This window comes from Haliotis asinina, chromosome 12, assembly GCF_037392515.1.
Source record: "Haliotis asinina isolate JCU_RB_2024 chromosome 12, JCU_Hal_asi_v2, whole genome shotgun sequence".
NCBI classification, from domain to species: domain Eukaryota; kingdom Metazoa; phylum Mollusca; class Gastropoda; order Lepetellida; family Haliotidae; genus Haliotis; species Haliotis asinina.
Genome location: NC_090291.1, coordinates 27,988,706 through 28,012,747, shown reverse-complemented (window position 1 = coordinate 28,012,747; position 24,042 = coordinate 27,988,706). Strand labels below are relative to the sequence as shown.

Genomic DNA, 24,042 nt, shown 5'->3' with positions numbered 1-24,042 from the left:
GATCCTACATATAGTTGGTTTCCTTGCATTTTCTGTCCAAACAACGGAAAACTGTGTAGTGGACATTCATATCCCAAACAATACTATCAAAGGGCATTCAGAGTCCAGTTACCAATAATTTGGTATCTTTTCTTCGTATCATAGTAGCAGAAAATATTATTGAATACTGCAGCCCATGGCCATGCAGATGATATACTAGGCACATGAAGAAACTGTGCATACAAAAATTTAAAATCAGAATTTATCAAACCTGTGTAGAAACAGAAGGATTTAAACTAAGAAATTAGGGGCATGTATCCAACATGCATGCACGGGCCACGTTCCGTGACGTCAGTGGTTTCGGCCTTGAGGCTTGCAATGCGTTGTTGCAGGTGCAATCCCGGAAAGAGAAACAGAGCAAAGGAATGGTACACAATACTCAACCCAACTCAACTCAAGCTCAACCCCTGCCCTTGCTATCGTTCAAAACATTAACGGACATTGAAACGCATAGCATGCAAAGGCTAATGTATGCACAACGTCAGAAGGCGTTGGGATTGTCCGTGGGGGAATGTCTCAAAGACACATGGCTGCACATTTTCGATGCAACCGAACACCATTTCTGCAGTCATGAGACGCTGCCAGAACACAAATGACGTCGGCCACGTCTTGGACGGCCACGTGTAACAACGCCAATACAGCATGTTTGGGACGAGATGGATCAACGTCTACTCCGTCTTTTTCATCTGTCAGATAAGGTCGTTGACCTTGCAACAGCACTTGAGAGAATCTGGCGTGACATCCCACAAGCCTTCCTTGCACGTTCATAGGCTCTATGCTTCGTCGCTGCACTGCTGTTCTCAATGCTGATGGTGGACATATCTGTTATTAAGCTTGTGGCAAGGTCGTTTGACCCCTGTCCCGCTTGTGGACTCATGATGTCATTGTGACTGACTTTTCAACTAAACTTTTCCCGACTTCTTATGGTCTCATGATCCCTCCATTAATGTTTATGTAGCAGGTGTATTTTAGTGTAAATATATTATTTTATTCTTTCGATTATTCTCTCCTTTTAGTCATGTTATTATTGGGCACTTTCAGGGTAAAGTTTTGCCATCTCTCTCTCTCTCTCTCACACACACACACACACACACACAAAGGTGAACTTCTGCGACATATTTCACAAAGTGTAGTAATTGACTTATCTTACAGTGACCTAATCATGTGTCTTTTTTATTATTATTGAACCAATAAAGGAACAGAGTGGAAACGGAGGCATCAAATATTTGGCCACTGAGTCCTCTCCCTGTGAATTATGGAACACTCTACAAACAACACAGAAACCGAAAAAGCATAAATTGTGTCATGTTACATTTATACAAGAATACAGAAAATAACTGTAAACTTAGCTTGGCTTATTTTCATAGAAATATCAAGTCAAGACTGTTGGTAAATCTTGGAAAGGTACATATACCCATAGTTCATAACAACAATAACAACCCTCAGGGATACAGATGGTGAACCTGCAGAGGTTCGCGGGGCGCATTGGGCAGTTTTCACTTCTGGCAATCAAATAATGGTATCTGACTTGTCTGTGGGCTGCAAGATCATTTCTACTTATGGTTTCAAACTGAAACTTTTCATATCTGCTCAAAATGTAGCTATTAAATTTGACAATGATAATAAAGAAGAGCTATCTTTCTTTGCTATTTATCACTTTGCAAAATAGTCCACTCAACATTAATATCAAATACCATGTTGATTTATTCTTTCATAATTACAACATCATGATTATGTGACAAAATCAGGGCAAGTGGAAAATTAGTCAGGGCAAGTGACTTTCTTAAAATCATCTGCCCTGTGGTAAGTGAATTTTAAAATAGAAAATTGAACCCCTGCACTGACAGGGTAAGATGGTTATCACGATATATAGTTCATCATCCAGTGTCACACAATGCAAGATGACCAGATATTGAGAAGGCTTAAAATTTGCTCACATCCTGTTTAAACTTCACAATATTCCAGTGAAAATAATCAGGTCAGAAAAGGCAAACTAACGATAAATATTTCATCCTTATTTCTTGTTTGACCATTGGTAACAATGACAGGCATCCTTTCGGTTGTTCATTGTTTAGTCACACTCAGCAATATTTCAGCTATATGGTTGCGGTGTGTAAATGACTGAGTTAAAACCAGACAATCCAGTGATCAACATAATGACCACTGATCCTTTCAATTGGGATATGATGACATGCATTCACTGAGTCACCAAAGCATGACAAGTCTCCCAAGCACAGGTTGATGGGGAGCTACACTATTACCAAGAATCATCAATGGGAATACATTGCTCAGTGTAAGCACAGGACACCATCTGTTTAATACAAAGAGCAGTTATGTGCCCACATGCCCAGCATTACAATAATTTGTTGGGATGGAGATGATCCTACTTTATGGATCATCAACTTCTGTATTTTAACACTTGTGTTATTGGGATCTTTAAGAATGTTAGTCATAAATCAACAATGTTGAGCGAAACCAACTGAAATACTGCGACTTATTCCTTTTTCTGACCAAATGTCTTGTGTTTGATAATTGCTAATATGGCTGTGATCGTCCTTTTCTTTTTAACTTGACTTTGCTCTAGAAACACAACAAAATAGATGCAATCATACAAATGTAAAGAACACAGATATAATTTCACAAACCTGAAAACAGTTAACCTCAAATACATTTACTTCAAAATGAGATCATGAACAAAGAGATATGGGCAAAGGGAAATAACTCTAAACTTCATCACTTTGGGTCACTTTTTCATCAGTAGCACTGCAGTTATATCTAGATCACTTGTGTACCCATATTTTGGATCAAACAAACCAGGGATTGATATCAAAAGCAACAACCCCAACTGATGGAGTACACTGACAAAAATCACAAACTAGCATGTCAAAAAAAGCGCTGATTACGTATAACTATTAAATCTCTATATTTTCTGACAATAGCATCTAAGATAACTTGTCAGAAGATGGGGGCTGTTCTTTCCCCCAAACCAGTTTGAGACTGGAATATCCATGCACTTACCTTCGATATGACTTTTGCTGATGGTTTGACTTGAGTTGACCACAGACACAGCAGAGAGTCTTCCCCTCCTGTCACTAGGGTTGTATTCTGGGGAGGAGAAACACTCCATGAAGACACACTAATGGGAGGTGACTAGTATTATAGACCTACAGCTGTAGGAAGGAGGTAACATTCACATCTAAGAGCCTGCCAAATTCACTTCTAAGACCTGGCCATGTTCATAGCTCAGAACTGGTCATATGCACAAGAGCTAATCTGGTTCAAACATTAGACCTGGCCATGGTCATATCTAAGAACTGGTCATACACACATGAGCTAATCTGGTTCACACATAAGACCTGGCCATGTTCATATCTCACAACTGGTCATACGCACAAGAACTAATATGGTTCACACATAAGACCTGGCCATGTTCATATCTCAGAACTGGTCATACGCTCAAAAACTAATCTGGTTCACATATAAGAGCTGATCATGTTCGAATCTAGGACCCAGTCATATTCGTGTCTAAGAGCCAGTGATGTTCATATGTAAGAGATTGTCATGTTCACATCTCACAACTGATCATGTTCACATCTAGGATCCAGTCACATTTATATCTACTAGCTGGTATTGTTCACATCTAAGATCCAGTCACATTTATATCTACTAGCTGGTCATGTTCACATCTAGGATCCAGTCACATTTATATCTACTAGCTGGTCATGTTCACATCTAAGATCCAGTCACATTTATATCTACTAGCTGGTCATGTTCACATCTAGGATCCAGTCACATTTATAACTACTAGCTGGTCATGTTCACATCTAGGATCCAGTCACATTTATATCTACTAGCTGGTCATGTTCACATCTCACAACTGGTCATGTTCACATCTAGGGTCCAGTGACATTTATATCTACTAGCTGGTCACGTTCACATCTAAGATCCAGTCACATTTATAACTACTAGCTGGTCATGTTCACATCTAGGATCCAGTCACATTTATATCTACTAGCTGGTCATGTTCACATCTCACAACTGGTCATGTTCTCATCTAGGATTCTAAGATGATGCTCTGAGAGTCAGTCCTATGCAAGTCAGACCAATCAAAAACAAAGCCTGCTGCACAGCTCCTGGTCTATCAGTTTAAGCTAAAATAGCAATCCTATCAGAGGGAGAGTTAAACATAGGCGACAAGTCCAAATGTCAGTAACATCCAAAGAGCTATTGAGTGCTAGTCAGAGACAATAGTTATGGCTTACCTGAGCATCCCAGTCACAGCAGCGTACTCGGTCTGTGTGTCCACCGCTGCCAAGGGTGTGAACCACCTTCACATCATCCTCTTCAACCTCCAAAATCCTTACATCACCTCTACAAGCAATCACACATCAGCTTTAATGCAAAGATTGCTGTCATAAATGTCTCTGACAAGATGTCTGATGATAAACGCTCTATTAATGGCAGACACATTCATTACATTTCTAAGAACTTGTATTCGTGTTTCCTCTTTTGAACTGCATGACACGTCTGAAGTTGGCTCAGTCACGAAATAAAAGATATACACAAGACATGGAAACAAGCAAATTGTTACAGTACAAGTGCTATCAATGGGTCACCTACTACTAGTATCTGAACTTATGCTAATCACTGGTCACAACCAAGTGATAGGAACCTGTGATAGGGACAGAAACTCACCCATATGTCCCTGCAACTAATATGTCCATGTTGTCACTCTGGCTGAAGTGTGTCAACTATAGTCTCATAGACAGGAACTCACCCATATGTCCCTGCAACTAATATGTCCATGTTGTCACTCTGGCTGAAGTGTGTCAACTATAGTATTACAGACAGGAACTCACCCATATGTCCCTGCAACTAATATGTCCATGTTGTCACTCTGGCTGAAGTGTGTCAACTATAGTCTCATAGACAGGAACTCACCCATATGTCCCTGCAACTAATATGTCCATGTTGTCACTCTGGCTGAAGTGTGTCAACTATAGTATTACAGACAGGAACTCACCCATATGTCCCTGCAACTAATATGTCCATGTTGTCACTCTGGCTGAAGTGTGTCAACTATAGTCTCATAGACAGGAACTCACCCATATGTCCCTGCAACTAATATGTCCATGTTGTCACTCTGGCTGAAGTGTGTCAACTATAGTGTTACAGACAGGAACTCACCCATATGTCCCTGCAACTAATATGTCCATGCAGTCACTCTCTGGCTGAAGCAGGTCAATTATGTAGTCAACACAGGCCTCCCCCTGGAAACACAACGCTGACATGTCCAGATCAGTCATCACATTGGTTTGTTTGTTAGTTGTCTAATGCTGACCACAATATTTCCAGCTATGTGGTGGAGGTCTGTAAATAATCAAGCCTCAACCAGACAATCCAGTCATCAACCACATGAACATCGATTTACACAACATGGATACTTTGACATGTATCAACAAAATCAGTGGGTTTGACCACTTGATCCCGTTATTTGCCTCTTACAACAAGCATGGGTTACTGAAGATCAGTTCTAACCCAGATCTTCACAGGGCCACCTGATCCCGCTATTCGCCTCTTACAACAAACATGGGTTACTGAAGATCAGTTCTAACCCAGATCTTCACAGGGCCACCTGATCCCGCTATTCGCCTCTTACATCAAGCATGGGTTACTGAGGATCAGTTCTAACCCAGATCTTCACTTGCATATCTAAAAGGTATCATCAACATCGATACTGCTACAGCAGGCATCACAGTCATATCCTCAACACTGATGGACTCATAGATAACTAGATGTGCTGGAAAGTAATCTTTAGACATGCACATTGCTGTAAATGTGTCAGGGCATTCATAAAGTTGACTTCAGAAAATAAGTGTCCATAACAAAACAAATCTCTTATCTGGGTACAGTAATGTCACATTCACCATGAGCTTAAGAAGAAATAAACAATTTAGAAAGCTTGCCCATTCCATTTTACATTAAGAATTATAACAATATTCTCCATTTCAGCATCTAAATGCAGTCTAATATCATTAGTCTCAACACCTTTATTCTGGAAAGCCATCTTTTGGACGATGATGTTGATTGTAACGGTTATACATGCATATCTAGTACTCCCCGTTAAAGATACCATAGCGTAATATATTTACAGCAATACTACACTAGTGTAATACCGCTAGACCTTGCTTGACTTGAAAACTGAGAGTCCTCACACTGTAGGCAATTTCGCCGCAGTTTCTGTCAATTTCTGTTGGCGAGTAATAAACAGAAAAGTAAACTCGCTTCCGTGAAATACCATTTTTATTAAACTCGTTAAAGATTTGGCATAAATCTCGCTTTTGTTCTTTTGATACCAAATCATTAACTCGTTTAATAAAAATGGTATGACACAGAAGCGAGTTTAGTATCCTCTATATACCTGGTACAAGGAGCTGCTAAAAGTGAGGGTCGATTTAGTGAGACCCTAGAGCACATGCAGGCTGCTGACAGACCAAGAGTATCGTGAGTATTCTGGGACAAGAAACTGTGACCATCAGACTCTTTACCACTATGGGCACTACAGCATTCCGCACCACCTTACAGGGCCAGTCACACACCCTCTTTCTTCACAGACAGCTTTTATACAGCTGCTACTTATCCTTGAAAATCCTTTGTTTGTGTGTACATCATACAGACTTGTATCAGAATTCATGTACACAAATATAATACACAAGTTCTGACTCTGATATCTCAAAATCAGAAGGACACTCTTTAAATGTAATGCAAGATTTCATATGCATTATCGTTGTTTCTTAACTGTGCCACAGTATAGTTCAAGCATGAGTGCAGGCATATTACCTGATCTGTGTTCTCACCTGAAGTTTATCTTTTACATTGTTAACTCGTGCTTCTTCATCACCCTAAGAATAAAACAAATCCTGAAATTATTAAAATTCAAAATAAAATTTTGAAATAATAATAGAAAGGTTTCCAAAGATATACAGTCTACATCTTGAAACATTTATGTGAGACAACCACTTTTTTAAGATTCTGTTAGTACAGATGTTTATATATTTTCTACAGACATCTACCCAACCTTACCTCCGCTGTGTCCCAAACATGAAACGTGTCTATTGATGTCAAACAGTAGACTTTAGTCTGTCTGCTCCCATACCAACCAATCGAGTTCTGCAAAAACAGGTTTGTTGTTTTCACCTTGTATTACATCTTTACATTCATCAGTACAATAGTCCATGGAGTTTCTGTTCATCTCTAAATAAAAATAAAAAACTCTCTAAAATTATCTCACACCTAGTGGAGATTCTGGTTTAACATATATACTGAAGGAAACCAAAATAAGGGATCAATTAAGAGTACAAATGTTCCTTTATTTTTTCCAGGATTTCTGCATAAGCTTTGTTTCACACAGCTTGTGAAAAATCTTAAAAAAAATAAAGTAACACTTGTGCTTTTATGTGATCCCATATTTTCTTCCTTTAGTTTATGTTCTCAGGAAAGTTTGCCTACAAGTGAGTGAGTGAGTGAGTGAGTTATTTTTATGCCGCTTTTAGCAATATTCAGGCAATATCACAACAAGAAACAGCAGAAAAGGGCTTCACACATTGTACCCTCTTTGCAAGTAACAGGTTTCCTTCAAGATTCAGTTGTTCAAGTTGATAATGTGTTTGAAAGTGGGTCTTGGTATTCTGGATCCTACACCGCTAAGCTTCATTCCAGATACATCACAGCCAGTGAGCATAGTGTAGGAAGAAAGCTGATAGTGATGCAGGGTTGAAATGTTTACTACTTTAAAGAAACCCACAGGCTCAGGATGGTGCTAACAAACATGGAGATGTTCTGGAAGCAAGTCAATCAATCAGTCAAAGTTGAAGTCTTCCAACACCTTGAGCTGTGTATAATAATAGTCAGTGAATGAGTATATATGTCATATGTCGCTTCAGTAATATCATGGCAGAGGACACCAGAAATAGACTTCACACATTGTACCCAGAAGTGAGGGGTGGGCATGGAGTGGAGAGAGGACTCGATGGGTTGCTAGGCAAATGCTTTAACCACTAACCCGTGAAGGTCCCGGGGTAGAATAGGCCTGCAGCAACCCATTCTTGCCACTAAAGGCGACTACGCTTGTCGTAAGAGGCGACTAATGGGATCGGGTGGTCAGGCTAGCTGACTTGGTTGACACATGTCATCGGTTCCCAATTACGCAGATCGATGCTCATGTTGTTGATCACTGGATTGTCTGGTCCAGCCTCGATTATTTACAGACCGTCGCCGCTGGAATATTGCTGAGTGCGGCGTAAAACTAAAACTCACTCACTCACTTTAACCACTAAGCTACCCAACACATGCTGTATGAGTAAGTAATTTAGTGAGGTAAGTGGGTTTTACACTGTGTTGGTGACCATATTATGTGAGGGAGATATAAGACATGGGCTTCACACATGAAGTGAGTTCAGCAAGGAATGACATTCACCATTTGCTACACACCTGCCCTGTGAATGGATGACTATGAAGGTTTATTTCCAACCTACCACCTACCACTGAACATTCAGCATTGAAGGTATAGAGTAGGGCATCGTCCTCGCTAGTCTGGGAGACGTCAAAGACACAGACAAGACCATCTACACATGCTGTTGACAGCTGGTCTTTGTCACTAGGGTGGAATTTCACCTGCAACACATTGAGACAAATTTTCAAATGTAAATTGTAACTACAGTAACAAATGTTTCTTGGCTTTCAACTTTACAATTCCATAAGCTCGAGCTGTCAAAGAGGCATCCAAGTGAAGATTCCAGCTGTTACTGCTAGTCTCACCTGAGTTATGTCCCCTTGATGAGATTCTCCATAGCAGCCCATAAGTTCAGCCCTCCGCCGGTCCCTGCAATAAAACATCGGTGATATTAAGGACACATACTAATACAGAGATGACTTCACATCAGATCCTGAAACAACACATTACAACATTTGAAAAGATGTAGTAAATAACAGAACAATGTTACACAGTACTGAATCAGTTCCACTTGATGCACTGAACAGCTATTTCTACTGACAGGGAAAAATCAAACACCCAGCAGATATAAAAAATACACAAAATCATATAAAGACAACTGTACGAACAGACTCCAAGGCTTGAAACTGGATTAAAGATGAGGAAGGATTTTACTGAGATTGTTGCACATCAGTAAGGTATTGGGTGGACAAGATCTTGGATGAAAGGCCAATGTGAGTGAGTTTAGATTTATACTGCACTCAGCAATATTCCAGCAATATGGTGGCAATCTGTAGATAATAAAGTCTGGGACAAACAATCAACAGCATGAGCATTGACCTATGCAATCGGGATACGATGACGTGCATAAACCAAGTCAGTGAGCCCGATCATCCAACCCTGTTAGATGCCTCTTTTGACAGGCATGGGTTGCTGAAGGCCAGTCCTAAGGCAGATGTTCACAGGTGAACCTTTTATGGCCACTGAATACACTATTGCCCCTTCTGCTTGTATCAACGCAGTGAGGTCATGAAAGAGAGAGTGAGTGAGCTTGATTAGAAGAGCAACTGTGTCTGGCGACATGTGGGAGGTAAAATGGGCACTAATGTGGTGTTACAGGATGAAATGTTATAGGGAACCCTTCCATTAAGTAAGTCAGGTAACACCACACAGTGAGTGAGTGAGTTAAGTTTTACATTGCACTCAGCAATATTCCAGCCATATCATCTGTATATGGTGGCGACCTGTAAATAATCCAGTCTGGCCCAGACAATCCAGTGATCAACAGCAGGACCATAGATCTATGCAACTGGGAACAGATGACATGTGTCAACCAAGTCTGCAAGTCTGACCATCCGATCGCCTCTAACAATAATCATCGTTGCCTTTTATGGCAAGCAAGGGTTGCTGAAGACCTATAGTACCCCGGATCTTCATGGGTCGCAAGTACCCTGAGTGAGTAAGTGAGTGAGTCAGTGAATAAGTGAGCAAGTGATTGAGTGAGGTTTTACAATGCTTTTAGCAACATTCCAGCAAAAATATGGAGGGGAACACCACAAATGGGCTTCATACAAGTAACTAGGGAATAGAAACCTGGTCTTCAGCACGAAGAGTGGATTCCTTACCGTTAGGCTGACACATCATCCCTCTAATGAGGTGCAGGAAGTTTAAAAAGCAACAGACACAAAATGTAGCTGTGAGATTTAGTGGACATATGGATTTATTTGAAGAGTCTGACTTCTCACCAAAACAAGATGTATGCACTGCCACCATCTTCCTCGGTCCCTGCACATAACAGCTTGTCGGTGCAGTCAATGTCCAGACACGTCAGCTTGGGGCTCGCACTGGCAGGTGCTGCAGATGAAGACATTAAGCACCTTCAGTGTGGGAGTTGGACTTCACATTGCTGTGAAGTTAAAGAGTGATAAGTCAACACTGGATGAAATACCTATGTCTTGAATGGTTTTGCAGCTTTGTGAAATTCCTTGAACGCTCTAAGAGTGGAATAGGGAAGTGGCGTAAAATTCCTGTTTTGCATATACCATGTGCTGAGGTCAAATCCAGCTAGTTGCCAGCATACGTACATATATCTGAAACGCAAGTGTCAAATCGTGTTGTGTTACTCAGTGGGAGAGGCTCAGTACAAATGTACCTCTACTGACATCGCCAGGAATATAACCCAACATGTGTCTGTAGGCAGCATGGATGTATTCTCCCCATGGAGGTGAGAAAATCTACTGGAATACATGAGGATTCATTGACATGGGAACAAATACAATACTGCCTTGATCCGAGATGGAAGGTAAATGTGACATATAGATATGTGAGAACAATAAGAAGTGGTATGTTGCTGACAAATTCACTTGATCTTGGGAAATCAGAACTGACATCAGCAAATACTGGTAAATCCTAACTGCAATGGCTCAGGACGAATATGTGACCAACAACAATTCCTTTATGCCACATAATATATGCTTCTGCAGATGAAGACTCCTCTGAGCCAATTAGACCACAGATAAAGCTAGATTTGGAATGTTATTCAGTCTTTGTAGAGAAGGTGTATTCACTGTGTTGTTTAAAACGTGGTCTCTACCGACAATACAGGACAATGATGATAAGATTTGTTTCAATGTACAACCTGGATACCAACAAACTTAGAGATGGTTCAACTCTAACACAGTTATCTTGCATTTACCTGTAAATGTTTGCACTTCCTTGTCCATCCCTACACGCAGATCCCAGCACCTGGAAAAATGAAAGATATTTTTCATTTTTGTGAATAATATGAGAGTGCACGCAGGAGAAAAAACAGAAAGACTTATTGTGAGATTATTGTGTAATTTCTTTAAATCAGATTATTGTATGATTTCTTTAAATCTGGATTCCAGTTTCTTTTGGCACAGATTATTAATTGTAGTTAAAACACATTGATGCTTTAGATTTTCCAGTGACTGTCTTTCCAAAAGCATGTTGGATAGCGGATTCTTTTTACTTTCTAGTACATGAAGAACATAATTGGCAACAAGTCACCAGAAGGTTTGTTCATAGCCAATCTAAAATGAAGCAGAAATAAAATTACTTCATACAAGGCATAACAGATGCTTAAACTGTGCTTGAGAGTTGAGGCAAGGCGAGGCGAGGCGAGGCGAAGTGAAATTGGATGTGTGGCTGCTTGTACTAGCCCGTACTTAAGCTGGTTTTATAGTTCGAACTCAGTGAGATACCATGCCGCAGTCTAGCATCAATACCCATTACACTCAGACACATTATAATGACTACAAGTCAACCAGTCGCCTTCTTAACCCATCAAAGCTGAGCGAGAAGCCAGGGAACAACAAGTACTGTATTTTAACATCTTTTGGTATGACACAGCCAAGAGCTGAACCTGTGAAGCAAACATTTGTTCTTAAATGAATATTTGCAAAGGTGTAAAAAAGATATAGATCGTGTTACAGAACCAACCTGAGAGTTTCATCATGAGAGGAAGAGAAGAGCAGACTGGGCTCTGTCTTCCCAAAGGTGACTCCAGTCACCACATCAGTGTGACCTGAATACAAGGGAGAACAATTACAGTTCCAACCAGAGCCTTACCACTCTTACACTCATTAAGTACCATCAAATGAATATCAGAATAAGATTGACTTGGCTCTCACAATTATATTACTAGCAAAATGTTTCTGCTTGCATGAACAGTTATTAAGGGAGTTAAAGGGGTGCTGATGATATGGTTTGGATACCCCAATTCATGTATAAAGGTTACTGATAACATACACCAAAACCAAAATGTGAGTGAGTGAGTCAGTGAGTTGATCTTTATGCCGCTTTTAGTAATATTTCAGCAATATCAGGGTGGGGGACACCAGAAATGGGCTTCCCAAATTGTACCCATGTGGTCAATCAAACCCGGAGTTTTCGGCGTAATGAGCAAATGCTTTAACCACTGGGCTACTCCACCACTCCTCCCAATGCCTTACATTATTTTTCGCACATATTTTCATGAAAATAAAACTGATCATATTCAAAATATTCAACTAACTAATATGACTAAATGAAATGACTATTGTCCCTACATTAGTTTCATCAAATCTCGTAACCATAGTTACCTTTGATACCTCCAACATTTGCTAGATCTGCTCGACTGTATATCCGAATGTTGTAGTTGCTACTCGTTGCTGCTAGGCAACTACCGCTGAAAATACATCAATGATTCTCTAATCCATTGTTTTGAGATTCTTGTGTGAGCCCAGATTGCCTGGTGCAACTTTGAACAGTATTTCAGTTCAGTGGCATGACAACTAATCACAGGTGTAGCAGGAATTTACGTCAACTCATAAACATGGGGGTCCAGGTTATTATTTTTAGGGGTCCTTGCAGTTGCAGGCAATATGATTGTCCTGCGAAGGAACAGTGTAGGGCTATGGAATATACTAAGTTTGATGCACTTAATGTTTGTTTGATATACTTACACTGACTTCAAAACACTTTGTCTTGAATCAAAAGTTTACCCAGCATATGATCTTATACCATGTACACTTTTGACAGTCTAATAATATAGTTAGAGACAGGTTCACATTGCCATTCAAACTAGCTTATTCCTTTGAAACTAAATTTGCATTGATTTGATATCTATATTTATATCATGTCATTAGCTGAATACACTTAAAGGGACACTGATGTGCAGCAATTTCCGTGGACTGGTTGTTCCTTTTGCTATTGTTTTTCTCCAGTGAGTACTCAGATGATATCCCAGAATTTGTGACTGATTCGTGACCTCTACTGCACAGCCCGTATGTGCAATTGAGAGTTTAATTATAGACAGACCAACTAAGGTGAAGTCATTTTTTACTTCATTACAAATGTGTTATGAAAACAAATGAAACACTTTGAAGGTTAATCATCTGCCAGTGGTGAAAATGGTAAAAAACTATTAGGACGGAAAAATAACAAAGCCAATGTATATCTCTATATTTTGTCTCATGACCCTAATTAGTTTATTGTCAGATTTGTATGATTTTGAAAATTAATAAAAGAACACACGGTCTGCTTATACTTATAGTAAATTTCTAACATGACTATAACATTTAAACATTGTATAAACAGCCAATATGGATCCTATTTCACACATGCAGTATGCACAATCTAGTGTGTGTTTTCTGTCATATAGATTCTGCTGAATGCTACAACAAATAAATGAAAACAATATGCAAATAATGAACTTGAAGCAAATTAATGTTATAGCAACAATGTCAGGCTACTACCTTGTTCAGGAATGTATCCATCAATATCCAGATAAACGAACGATATTCCATTCATCTGCAGCTGGTAAATAAACCTGTTCTATGTCGTGTGTCTTACAACAGTCTAATTTGCGAAAACGTGACACATCGTTTCAGGTTTTTCACATTGGTGAAAACCTGATAAACCTCTCATTGGTCACCCAAGACAGCACACCTGGCAACTAATTGTATGATGTCCGCTATTCTAAGTAATTCAGTAATAATGAGCAATCAATCAACGCAATGGTGGTTAATTCTTTGAAGGAAGGATGTTGTTTTTACACTTACACTTCATGACAGGGTGTAGTCAGTATAGATTAGTACATCTACACACACTGCCTTTTGACAAATCCGCTGTAGAAGACAAAAGTAATTAATCAATCAGTGTGTTATTGGTTACACCTTTGATCGATGTTTGTTTTTGTAACTCAGCTGATAAACCCTTACATGCACATAAAACAGCGTGTAATACATTTTTCACATCAGACCTTAATTAATAACGTTGGGAATACGTGAGATATGCAAAAGAAAATTTTCTCTACCAATGGCAAAGTCGTTGTGTTTAGTTTATGAGATGGCGAGAAACATTATTCGCTCCGTATCAGTGCCCCTTTAATGTGATTTGCCATATTATTTTAACTTATTGTCCTTCTACATTCTTTTACACTGATTAACATGATAATTAAGCTCAGGCAAAATACATCATAAATAGTCATATCAATCAGACTATAAGCTCTTTATGGGTGAAATATTGATGTTTTTCGACGGGGTTACGTATTTGTTCTTTTAGTTGGAGATACCTTTTCTGAACGGCAAAGTCCAGTACATAATCTGGTTCAACTTTGGCCACCGACAAAGCTGATTTCTCAATCAGATGCAATCTCTTCAACTTTTCTTCTACATCCGCAAGTTGTAATTGTGCCATACTTTCCTCTACGTTTGTCTCAATGTCCATTGTAGAAACCAGCTGTCGTTCTGTCCAGCCTCACATTTTCCACAGATGTTTACAAATCAACATGATCAAAACAAATCACACGTGTGTCAGAAGGCTTCCATATTGGATCTGTAAAATCCGGGTGACCTAGATCTATACGAACATGATATTCACCGGACAAAACCCAAAGTATGGCGAAATTCGCCCTATCCATTGATGTCAAACTCCTTGCAAATGTAAATGGCAATACTCACTGGTCAGTTGAAACAATGTGACGCCAAGGTGCTTCATTGTTTTTAAAAGATGCAAAATGACGCTAATCATTAGTTCAAATAATATGTAAGTCGTTATATATGCTAAATGCTGAAAAGCACAGACAGGGCAACTAATTATTGTCCACCCACTGGCCCTGCGGTCTAATATGGCATGTTCATATGATTTTGAAAGGTTTCTTTCCCTGCCCGGGTGCGTAGATTGATGCTCATGGCGTCACTGGATTGTTAGGTCCAGACTCGACTGCTTACATGCAGCCATCATGCAACTGGAAAATGCTGAGTGCGACATTAAACAAGAAACAAACAATATTTAACGTCCTAATAGACGGAGGGTGTTTCTTGTGAATGTGACGTCGTGCGACTATACAAATACTTAGTCTTTAATTAGTCTTAAATTAGTATTAGTCTTAGTATTAAATTTTGATAGTAACAAACAAAGCTATTTAAAATGAAAAGGAGCCCCTGAGACACCGGTGATTCAGAACCTGAGGGAATCTAGACTGACGGATGACTTCCTACATCGAGGGAGACTACGCGGAATATTATTCAACCTCTGACATCTAGTTTAACCCTTATTATGAGAATGTTCTTAATTATCGCATATTAAACGAGCATCCCCTTTCATATCAAGTTTATGTCCCGAGTGAAATAATTTTGGTTTGTCACGAGCTTTATTTCACGAGGGACATAAACTTGATATGAAAGGGGAACGAGTTTTGTATCCTATTTATTACCCACGTTCTAAAAAGTGAAAATATCGTTAAAATAAAGCAATGTTTTGCTTTCCCCGATATAGAACCGTGTAACGCGGATTAATACATCATACTGGTGATTGGAACGCCAACCGCTTCACTCCAGGAAAACGTACGCTGCGTAGAGGCAATGTATTTCCGATACGGCGCCTAATCACAAGAAAATAAACAAATTAAGACAGAATAAAGTCGTATTCAAAATTTATTTCTTTTCAGTTGAAGATTTCTTTTCAAAAGCAATAATATAATTCATCAAAACACTTGCGAAGTGTAAATATTTTGAACTTGACTACGTGACCTAAATCTTGCCTGAACGTCAATCGGCCATCACTGTCGGGTTAGTCGTCATGTTGAGAAGTGTTCACAAAGAAGAAGATTCTAGGGAACATTTATTTAGGCGCGGCAAACTCAACAGCAAAGATGAATGTGAATAACAGGGAACTGTATGTCTCAGATGGTTGAGCTTAATGTTCTTCATCGGAGGACGAGTTACTGTAAATAAGTCGGCGACGCTTTGCGCAGGATGCCAGTGACGCCTTCTCATCTCGGTTTGGAATTCCCACTTGTCGAGATTCGATGTTTATGTTGAAGACTCCACCGAAAATTGGGTATGAAAACACAGCCTACAACCTCGAACGAAGACGATTTCAAGCCTATTGTGTTCAGATTCTGGGAAGTGCTTTTGACCCTTACATAAGAAACCACGGGAGGCATGGCAGTGACAATATGTTTGTGCGGGAGGACGAGAATGGATGCGACTGACAGTGGCAGTGATAGAGATACAAGAGCGCCGCTCGTCTTTTGATGTTGTGTGTTACTGTGCAGTCCTGACAATATACACGCAGAAGGTATTCAATCTCTTGATAACATTCACAACTCTTCCAACCAATTGTCCGTCAGTTTTGACGAAATCAATAACTTTTACGGGCGACGCCATATTTGTTTACACTCATGAGAGGCCTACTAGACGTATTGTTTACGTATTTTTATAGATTGTTTTATTTTCGTTTTTATTACAGAAACTTCAGTTATCATAGAATTGAAAATAATGCTAGTAACCACACTAAATGAAATAAATTTCATCTAATTCCATAGAAGTGTTTCCGTTTTACATGCTCTCAGGTGTGAAAACTTGAATGAAAATCATGAATGGAATGAGTGATGAAAGTAGTACCTGTGATGTCAAAGTTCACGTACTAGCCAATCAAATCACTCGAAGGTGTTATCACACATATGTGTCATAACACTTTGTTATGAAACACCTTTACGAAGTACCACACGCTTCTATTATTTTCGACGATTCATTGAATACTGATTGCGCTGTGGTAACGTTACGTGCATTCATTCAAGTTACAATGATTTGGAATTAGACAGATGCTCATGCTGTAAGTCTTTGGATTGTCTGGACCACACTCGATTATTTACATACTGCAACTGTACAGGTGGAATATTGCTGTGTGCGGTGTAAAACTAAACAGAAAGAGTTAAGGTTCAGTGTTCAAAGTGAGTGAGGACGTTTTAAGACCGCCTTTAGTACGGTAATATTCCAGAAATATCACCAGATATTGGCGTCACAAATTGCACCAATGTGGGGAATGGAACCCGACCCTTCGGAATAACGAGCGAACACTTTAATCACTAAACTACCCCACTGGCCGGAACCATTACGAGACAGCTTGTAAACATTAACATGCACTAACACGCACTGACATCCACTTTCAGGGGACGTGGTTTCGTAGAACGATGGTAAAAATGGGAATTCCGCCTGGTACCAAGAACCGATGTTTTTGTGTACATAAGAACCCGGAACACATTCCTGTTCCTGGTGACATGTAGGTTAACGGCTGCCAGTCAGGACAATGACGATGTTCAGCTTCGGGCAACACCAACATGTCTAGGGTTAAACCGTGGACAACACGTCTCTGTGCAGGTTGCACATACTCCTGGTTGTGGCTTGTACACACGGATTCACCAAGTGGCATCTCAATCTATTGTCATACGTATATAGTTCGACGAATGAAGCCTTCAGCTGAAAGAGTTATTTATGAAGGTGTATTGCTATAAATCTAAACTTAGTCTCAATATAATATATTCATTAATTCTCACCTGACGCAGCTACACCCACATGGCTGTACTATCCTCGACCCGGCCATTTAAAAATATGGCGTCACAGTTGGCCTTTTACGTAGTGTGGTGATGAATTTTTAATGAACGACTGGAATTCTTGTACTTTCCTAGGAAAGTGTAATCCCAAATATGACAAATGTTACATTTGACAACTTTCTAAATGGGACTGTGCAATGACTGGACTGAATCCACATACATTACCAGATATTTATACTTAGATGTCGTTATTGATACATAAGGTGAACACATGTCATCAAACTAAAATCAGACAAAAACATTTTAAGCCAAATCACTGACTGTAAAGCTGATGGACAAAATGATTAATATGGATCCAAAACATATTGCTTCAGTTTCAGATGTAGTTGATATATACTTTCCAAAAAGTAGGGGAACCTGAACTTTCAATTTGGATAGGAAGTGTAAACAACAAACGTTTCAAGTACGTAGAGACATCTTATGAACCCCTAAACACAAAGCATGACACGCGCATGGGGTCCCATTCTTGATTTTGGCGGTTTTCAAGAAGGTCGAGAAATCACTTAATATATTTATTTTGCCACTCATCTTGAATCACACAATTGTTAGTGTTTGTTTCTAGTCGTTTGTTTTAAAATGAAAATCGTATGTATACATGCAAATTACATGCCATACACCAATCATCTTTCAAAGGCGACTACATTCTAAATAACTGTGGTTGTAAGGAAGTGCAAATGGTGATGCACTCTCAAAACATTCAATATTATCATATCAACATTGATTGACTCCTATAAATCTCCTAAATATATTTAATCGTAAATAAACAAAACAAATTCCCCTACTCTCTAAGAGTATAGTTTGGGAAGAAAGAGAGAAATGAGATTACTGTATATATCTGTGTCAAAACGCGATTCTTCATCAGGTTTTTTACAGTCCTGTCCAAATATCCAGAATATCATGTATCGTTTGAAGAATTTATTTCATTGTTTGTAATTTAGCAGTATTCCAGGCATAGACGCCTCTCTATTTGATTTTCGAACACAATCCAGTGACTGACATCTGATCAACGCTGCTGAGATATGATGGCGTGATCACAGTAACCTCTTGTGTGTTGAGTTGTTTGAATATGTCCAGTTATAACAGGAAACCATTATATAGACTATGTGTGCAGTGTGCATTTGGAAATTGTATAGTCATGTACTTCAACAATTAGGAAGCTAATGATGCATTTTGTGTGACTCTCTAGCAAAAAAACCCCTAAGAAATGTAACACCCAGTCCCTTAAGTCGTGACCCAGGAAGCCCACCGGGTCGATAGCTGGAAAATGTTGCTGGCCCTATGAACATGTAACCAGCCCTGTATTAAAAATAGGGAATTGAGGTAACGTGTTGAAAGACTGTTATCAAAGAATTACTTATTGTGAGGAAAACTTAAACATATGCAAACACAAATTTTACGAAGCATAACTTGATGGTTCCTGTTGATTCATGTAGTTCACTAGCATCTGAATGAGACAAACAGGCAACGTTAGAATGGTCAGTATCTTTGACAAGAATTATCTCTTCATGTTCTTTTCGCAATGGGCACAGGGCATTTGTAACTCTCTTTGTGAGAAGTAAACATGCGAAACAGCAAATTTCACAGAAACAACTTGGTCACGGAAACCATTCCTTGGACCAATCACATTTAGTGTTAGATAAAAGGGTAGGCTGATCTGTGGAAGTTACGGTTTGACCGATCTTGAACTATACATACAGATGTCGTCCAGCTGCCACAATTGTAAATTATTTTCAAAATATCACCCGTAGTCAATGTCATGGTAGAATACATACCCATGGGAAATGGATTGCCCCACATTGCTGGCTGTGCAATAAAGCGGACCGTCGGGCAGACGCTATTTCACACACTGTTTTCACTGTAGTACAGTTCCAATGAAACGTCCGTGAATAACATGTAAATGCGTTTTCTCCAGCCACAGTGACCTCCTCATCCTGATAATGTTAAAAAATGGAATATCCCCCACATTTTTAATATTTTAATAACCTATAATCTTTTAACATGGTTTTCTTGAAGCCCATAACTCTACAGTTCAAGTATTAGGGACAGTGCATAATTTATGACTAAGTCGGGTGATGATTTTTATGGAGAAACACGAATAGTGTGAATACAACTTCCCCAACTCTACAAGCCACATATTATTAAAGATTCCCCAGAGTACATTCAGTTGAAATATGTATCGGACTTGGGAGGGTTATGTGATTCCTTGCCTGTCTCACAGTTCCCGAACCACATTATTTTGCCTAACCTTCTCTGCAGTGTTCAAGCCTTAAATGAAACATGTCTAGGACACCTCAGGTTTTTAATCTCTGGACTTCCTTGGGCGCTTTTTCAATTAAAATGGATCTGTTTGAAACTATCATATATGTGGCTCGTATACATACAATTATATATATATTCAGAGACTAGGTATTAGTCTATGTGATTCCCCTTTATTTCTTGACAACCCGGTTTCCGTGTAGCACTGTAACACAATCGATTGATATTAACATAAATTAAGTCCATACCACGGTAGTTATGACTTTTTACGGGAGTATATTAAAACAGTCCTGTAGCGTACATATTGCAAATACTAACTGACCAGTGCCTATATGGTCATGCTTACATTTATGTGTGGCGTCTTCTCTACTAGGTGTGGCCATGATGGATGGACATCATGACAGATGACCGCAATACAACCCTCAGTCTTGACCGTCCTCTATTTCTATGACACTTCTCTGAGAAAACTGTCTCGACTGACAAACAGTATCAAGTACTTATTGGAACAATACTGATGTAAAGGCAAAGACAACACTATCTACACCAACTGACGGTATTCGATAATACACTGTTTAGAGGTAAAGTCAGTATCATTACAATTTCTCTTTAGCTCATCAGGTAGTCCTTTAAATGAACAGAACTACCTATCACTATCAGCAACTTTGTGGGTTTATTTTTGCCGTGGTTACACAATATCAACCATTCTAAACATTTGATAAATGCACATTGTCAATAATTTCTGTTGGTATAAATTATGTTAAAAAAATTTATGTCAAATATCTTGGGCAAAGTTTCATGGAATTGTCGTTTCTGCGACTGAGATTAAGGGTGTGATAAATGTACTAATGTTCAGGAGCGATTTGATGCTTCCGTGATGCACAAGGTCAACGTGTGTTTACTAATCACTCACTTTCTGTGTTCTGAGAAGTCAAAGTTTACTGGTGTTACAAGAAACGGGGCTTTCAGAGAATACGTGACGAGTAACCTGGTCACCAATCACAGCTTCAGCGGGAACAGCCAATGAAAAGACGGTAACTATTTTAAAAAAGTGAGAAGAAATGGCTGCCTTGGAGCAGACGACATTTAAGGCTGGAACATCCGGTTCGAGTATTGTATATAATTGGAGCTGGTGTTGGTGGAAATCATTCCGTTCCTTCCACTGCTTGATTGACAAACAAAGTTGGGAAACTGTAAGAAGATGGACGCCAAGCTTTTGCTCCTGTTTGCGTCATCTGCTGTACTTGCCTTGTCCTCGGGTGTTAGCGTTCTGTCAACAAATGCTCCTGATGTCGTCACCTCCGACACCTCCGACAACGTCGTCACCCCTGCATACTATGATGGAATCGACCTGAACACTTTGTCGGACGATGAACTTGACGCCCTCGTTGACGCAAAAGACGAAATATTGGAAGGAGAGTTAGGTGAGTATTTTCCTGACAGCTTATAACACCGCTCCCTATATCACCAGATTTTAGGATAATTATAGTAGCGTTTATTCGTCAGAGGAGGATACGCTAATATTTATGTATCTGTGGTGATATTCAACGTGTACTGGATTTTTTCAACAAGGAGCATTCCTCCTTGACGAATGGTTGTTTTATACACATCGTATCATCGATTTTGTGTGTATCATCTCTCAAAAATATTGGTTATTACAACCAAATGGGCATGTAATATAGACTGTGTAATGGAGCGTGAGATACAGACACGTGAAACTGGAATTACAGACTGGGTCTGTGCTCAGGTTTAGTTTGTTCTATTTAGAATCCCTTCATATATCACCCCTATTATACTGGGTTATATTTTCCTGGCATTTTGCATCCTAGAAATCACCAACAAGATATCCAGCACTCATCACCCCGTGAAAGTCAGTATATATTTGTTAAACAATTCCTATCAATATCAGCGCCTAACAAGGCGTATGTTCGATAGGAACTGTTGATTTGGTGTTTTTTGGTGATTTCTTCTTTTAGTCATGTTTTACACCTGTTGTCAGAAAATAAGCAATGCTTCTATATTTTACCACTTACTATGCTCTTATTAGAAGCACCGGTAAGTGAGCGTCATTAGATTTTCCCTCGAATCAAAGCGAGATATGCATTTCTCTGCAGTAAAAATAAGCGCAACATAGTACTTTTCATACAATTCCTTTGAAATGGATGCCACCTTTTTAGACTGAAGCACCTTGTCATTATTTACGCTTCCTTAACTGTTAACACGAATCTGACATCAGGAGAAGTCTGGAATACCTACGTCTGACTTTATTTCGTAATGATCACAACTCACCAAATTAATCTTCTGTGTGTCTACTACGAAGTATGTTTGACCTGTGTGATTTTACGAACACTCTCCTAAATTCAGTTCCTGTTGATACTAAACTGAACTCGTGGACATGCACTGTTTTCGGAAGACATTTTGTACATCCTTTTGAAATATCTTTTGCCATTTCAGATATTGCGGGCTACATCAATGCCGTTGCCAATAAACGCCGCCTCCACAAGCGATGGATCCCCCTGGCGCGTGCTGCTTTCAGCATAGGGCGTTCTCTGCTCCGCAGTTTCTCCCGGGGTCGCGTCACAAGGAGCGGGTCCAGACTCACCCGTCAGTACAATCGTCAAGGTGAGGGAAATACCTATAACAACAACAACAACAACAACAACAACAACAACACTGTAGAAACCAGTTCAGTCTTCAGTAAGACTACAGAGTGGGACTTGACTTAGTGTAGATCATGTGTAATGTTGGCATTTTGAATAATTTATATTTTGATGTTTTCAGGGAACTATGGTGATGCTGTTCGTGATTTCAACCGACTCAACCCTAGCGGTGCTCGTCCCATCTCTGGAAGGAACAACCTGCAGGGCATCACAGGGACCATGGGCAGACACCGTGTTACTGTCCGCAACACCAGCAGCAATGGGAGACCCACTCTGGAAATCCGCTCCCCCAATGCAAACGGCGGCTCTACCGTCCGGAAGTTCAGATACAACGAATAGATATATGGTCGAGTTGGCATTTGCCAGTTCAATTCGAGAAATAAATCTAGTCAACAGGATCCTTTAAGATTCGAACAAACAGTCATTTGGAAGAAATAATATTTTTTATAGTATGATTATACATTTTGCTCCATATTATGTGTACGTTTTTCAACACATTTTGGAATCGTTTAATGATTCATTATCGGTTTCTGTCAGTGTATATGGGAGTGTAAATGATCGTTAAGATGAACAAAATTTTACCCAGATTTCTGAGTCATGAGTAAGGGAGGGTGCAATGAACGGATGACTGTGGTGCAACGATTCCCCAGTAAGTGTTTGTGTGTTTTTGTGTAATAAAAAGTGAATTTTATGCCTTTCGGTTTTACTTTAAATAATGTTGTGACAAAATCGTCGGTTAGTTATATTCTTGTTAAAGCCGCACTCAACAAGATAAATATACGAGTTTGGACCAGACAATCAAGTGAGTAACAGCAACATTAATTGGGATACGATGACATGTGTCAAACCAAATCAACGAGCCTGACAGACAGATCCTGTTAGTCGCCTTTTACGATATCATGGGTTGGTGAAGATTAAATCTAACCCGGGTCTATAAAAGCAATATTAACGCCAGTCAGTTGTTGGGGAAAGGTCTGGGGATACCACCCTGACCGCCTTGTACGAAAAGACATGAAGGTGTGGTAATAGGTGAAGATACTATAGGAATTCTTCTTTGCAACTTTGTAGAAAATATCAGTCACACGTTTCATATATCTGTAATGTGTATCTGTTGATAACAACAATAATAACACAGAAAACAACAACATATGTTCAGATTTCCCGAGAAAGTTGAAGACATCGTAAGAAACCTTAAATAA

The 24,042-nt window shown here is 39.4% G+C and overlaps 2 protein-coding genes across 2 annotated transcripts; one reads left to right on the top strand and one right to left on the bottom strand.

Moving 5' to 3' along the window:
* Positions 1–1,328: 1,328 nt before the first annotated feature.
* LOC137257709 (WD repeat-containing protein 89-like) lies at positions 1,329–14,891 on the bottom strand. The gene is made up of 13 exons (XM_067795103.1): positions 14,607–14,891; positions 12,634–12,719; positions 11,993–12,077; positions 11,226–11,275; positions 10,276–10,384; positions 8,857–8,920; positions 8,581–8,712; positions 7,123–7,209; positions 6,897–6,941; positions 5,227–5,309; positions 4,302–4,410; positions 3,058–3,144; positions 1,329–2,619 (listed from the first exon to the last, which is right to left on the bottom strand). The coding sequence occupies exons 1-13, from the start codon at positions 14,759–14,761 to the stop codon at positions 2,575–2,577; spliced, it is 1,137 nt and encodes a 378-aa protein (XP_067651204.1). The 5' UTR covers positions 14,762–14,891; the 3' UTR covers positions 1,329–2,574.
* A 6,404-nt stretch (positions 14,892–21,295) lies between these two features.
* Positions 21,296–23,534, top strand: LOC137258241 (uncharacterized). Its single transcript, XM_067795838.1, has 3 exons — positions 21,296–21,607; positions 22,638–22,805; positions 22,965–23,534. Exons 1-3 carry the CDS (start codon positions 21,385–21,387, stop codon positions 23,180–23,182), a joined length of 609 nt encoding a protein of 202 aa, XP_067651939.1. The 5' UTR covers positions 21,296–21,384; the 3' UTR covers positions 23,183–23,534.
* Positions 23,535–24,042: the final 508 nt, after the last annotated feature.

What these genes read in the sequence shown, in the direction of transcription:
- LOC137258241 (XM_067795838.1), top strand. Translation starts at nt 21,385, where the DNA reads ATGGACGCCAAGCTTTTGCTCCTGTTTGCGTCATCTGCTGTACTTGCC. An exon ending in AATATTGGAAGGAGAGTTAG is followed by an intron (nt 21,608 to 22,637) that starts GTGAGTATTTTC and finishes TTGCCATTTCAG; the next exon opens with ATATTGCGGGCTACATCAAT. An exon ending in CCGTCAGTACAATCGTCAAG is followed by an intron (nt 22,806 to 22,964) that starts GTGAGGGAAATA and finishes TGATGTTTTCAG; the next exon opens with GGAACTATGGTGATGCTGTT.
- LOC137257709 (XM_067795103.1), bottom strand. Translation starts at nt 14,761, where the DNA reads ATGGACATTGAGACAAACGTAGAGGAAAGTATGGCACAATTACAACTT. An exon ending in GACTTTGCCGTTCAGAAAAG is followed by an intron (nt 12,720 to 14,606) that starts GTATCTCCAACT and finishes ATGTATTTTCAG; the next exon opens with CGGTAGTTGCCTAGCAGCAA. An exon ending in TCTCATGATGAAACTCTCAG is followed by an intron (nt 11,276 to 11,992) that starts GTTGGTTCTGTA and finishes TCATTTTTCCAG; the next exon opens with GTGCTGGGATCTGCGTGTAG.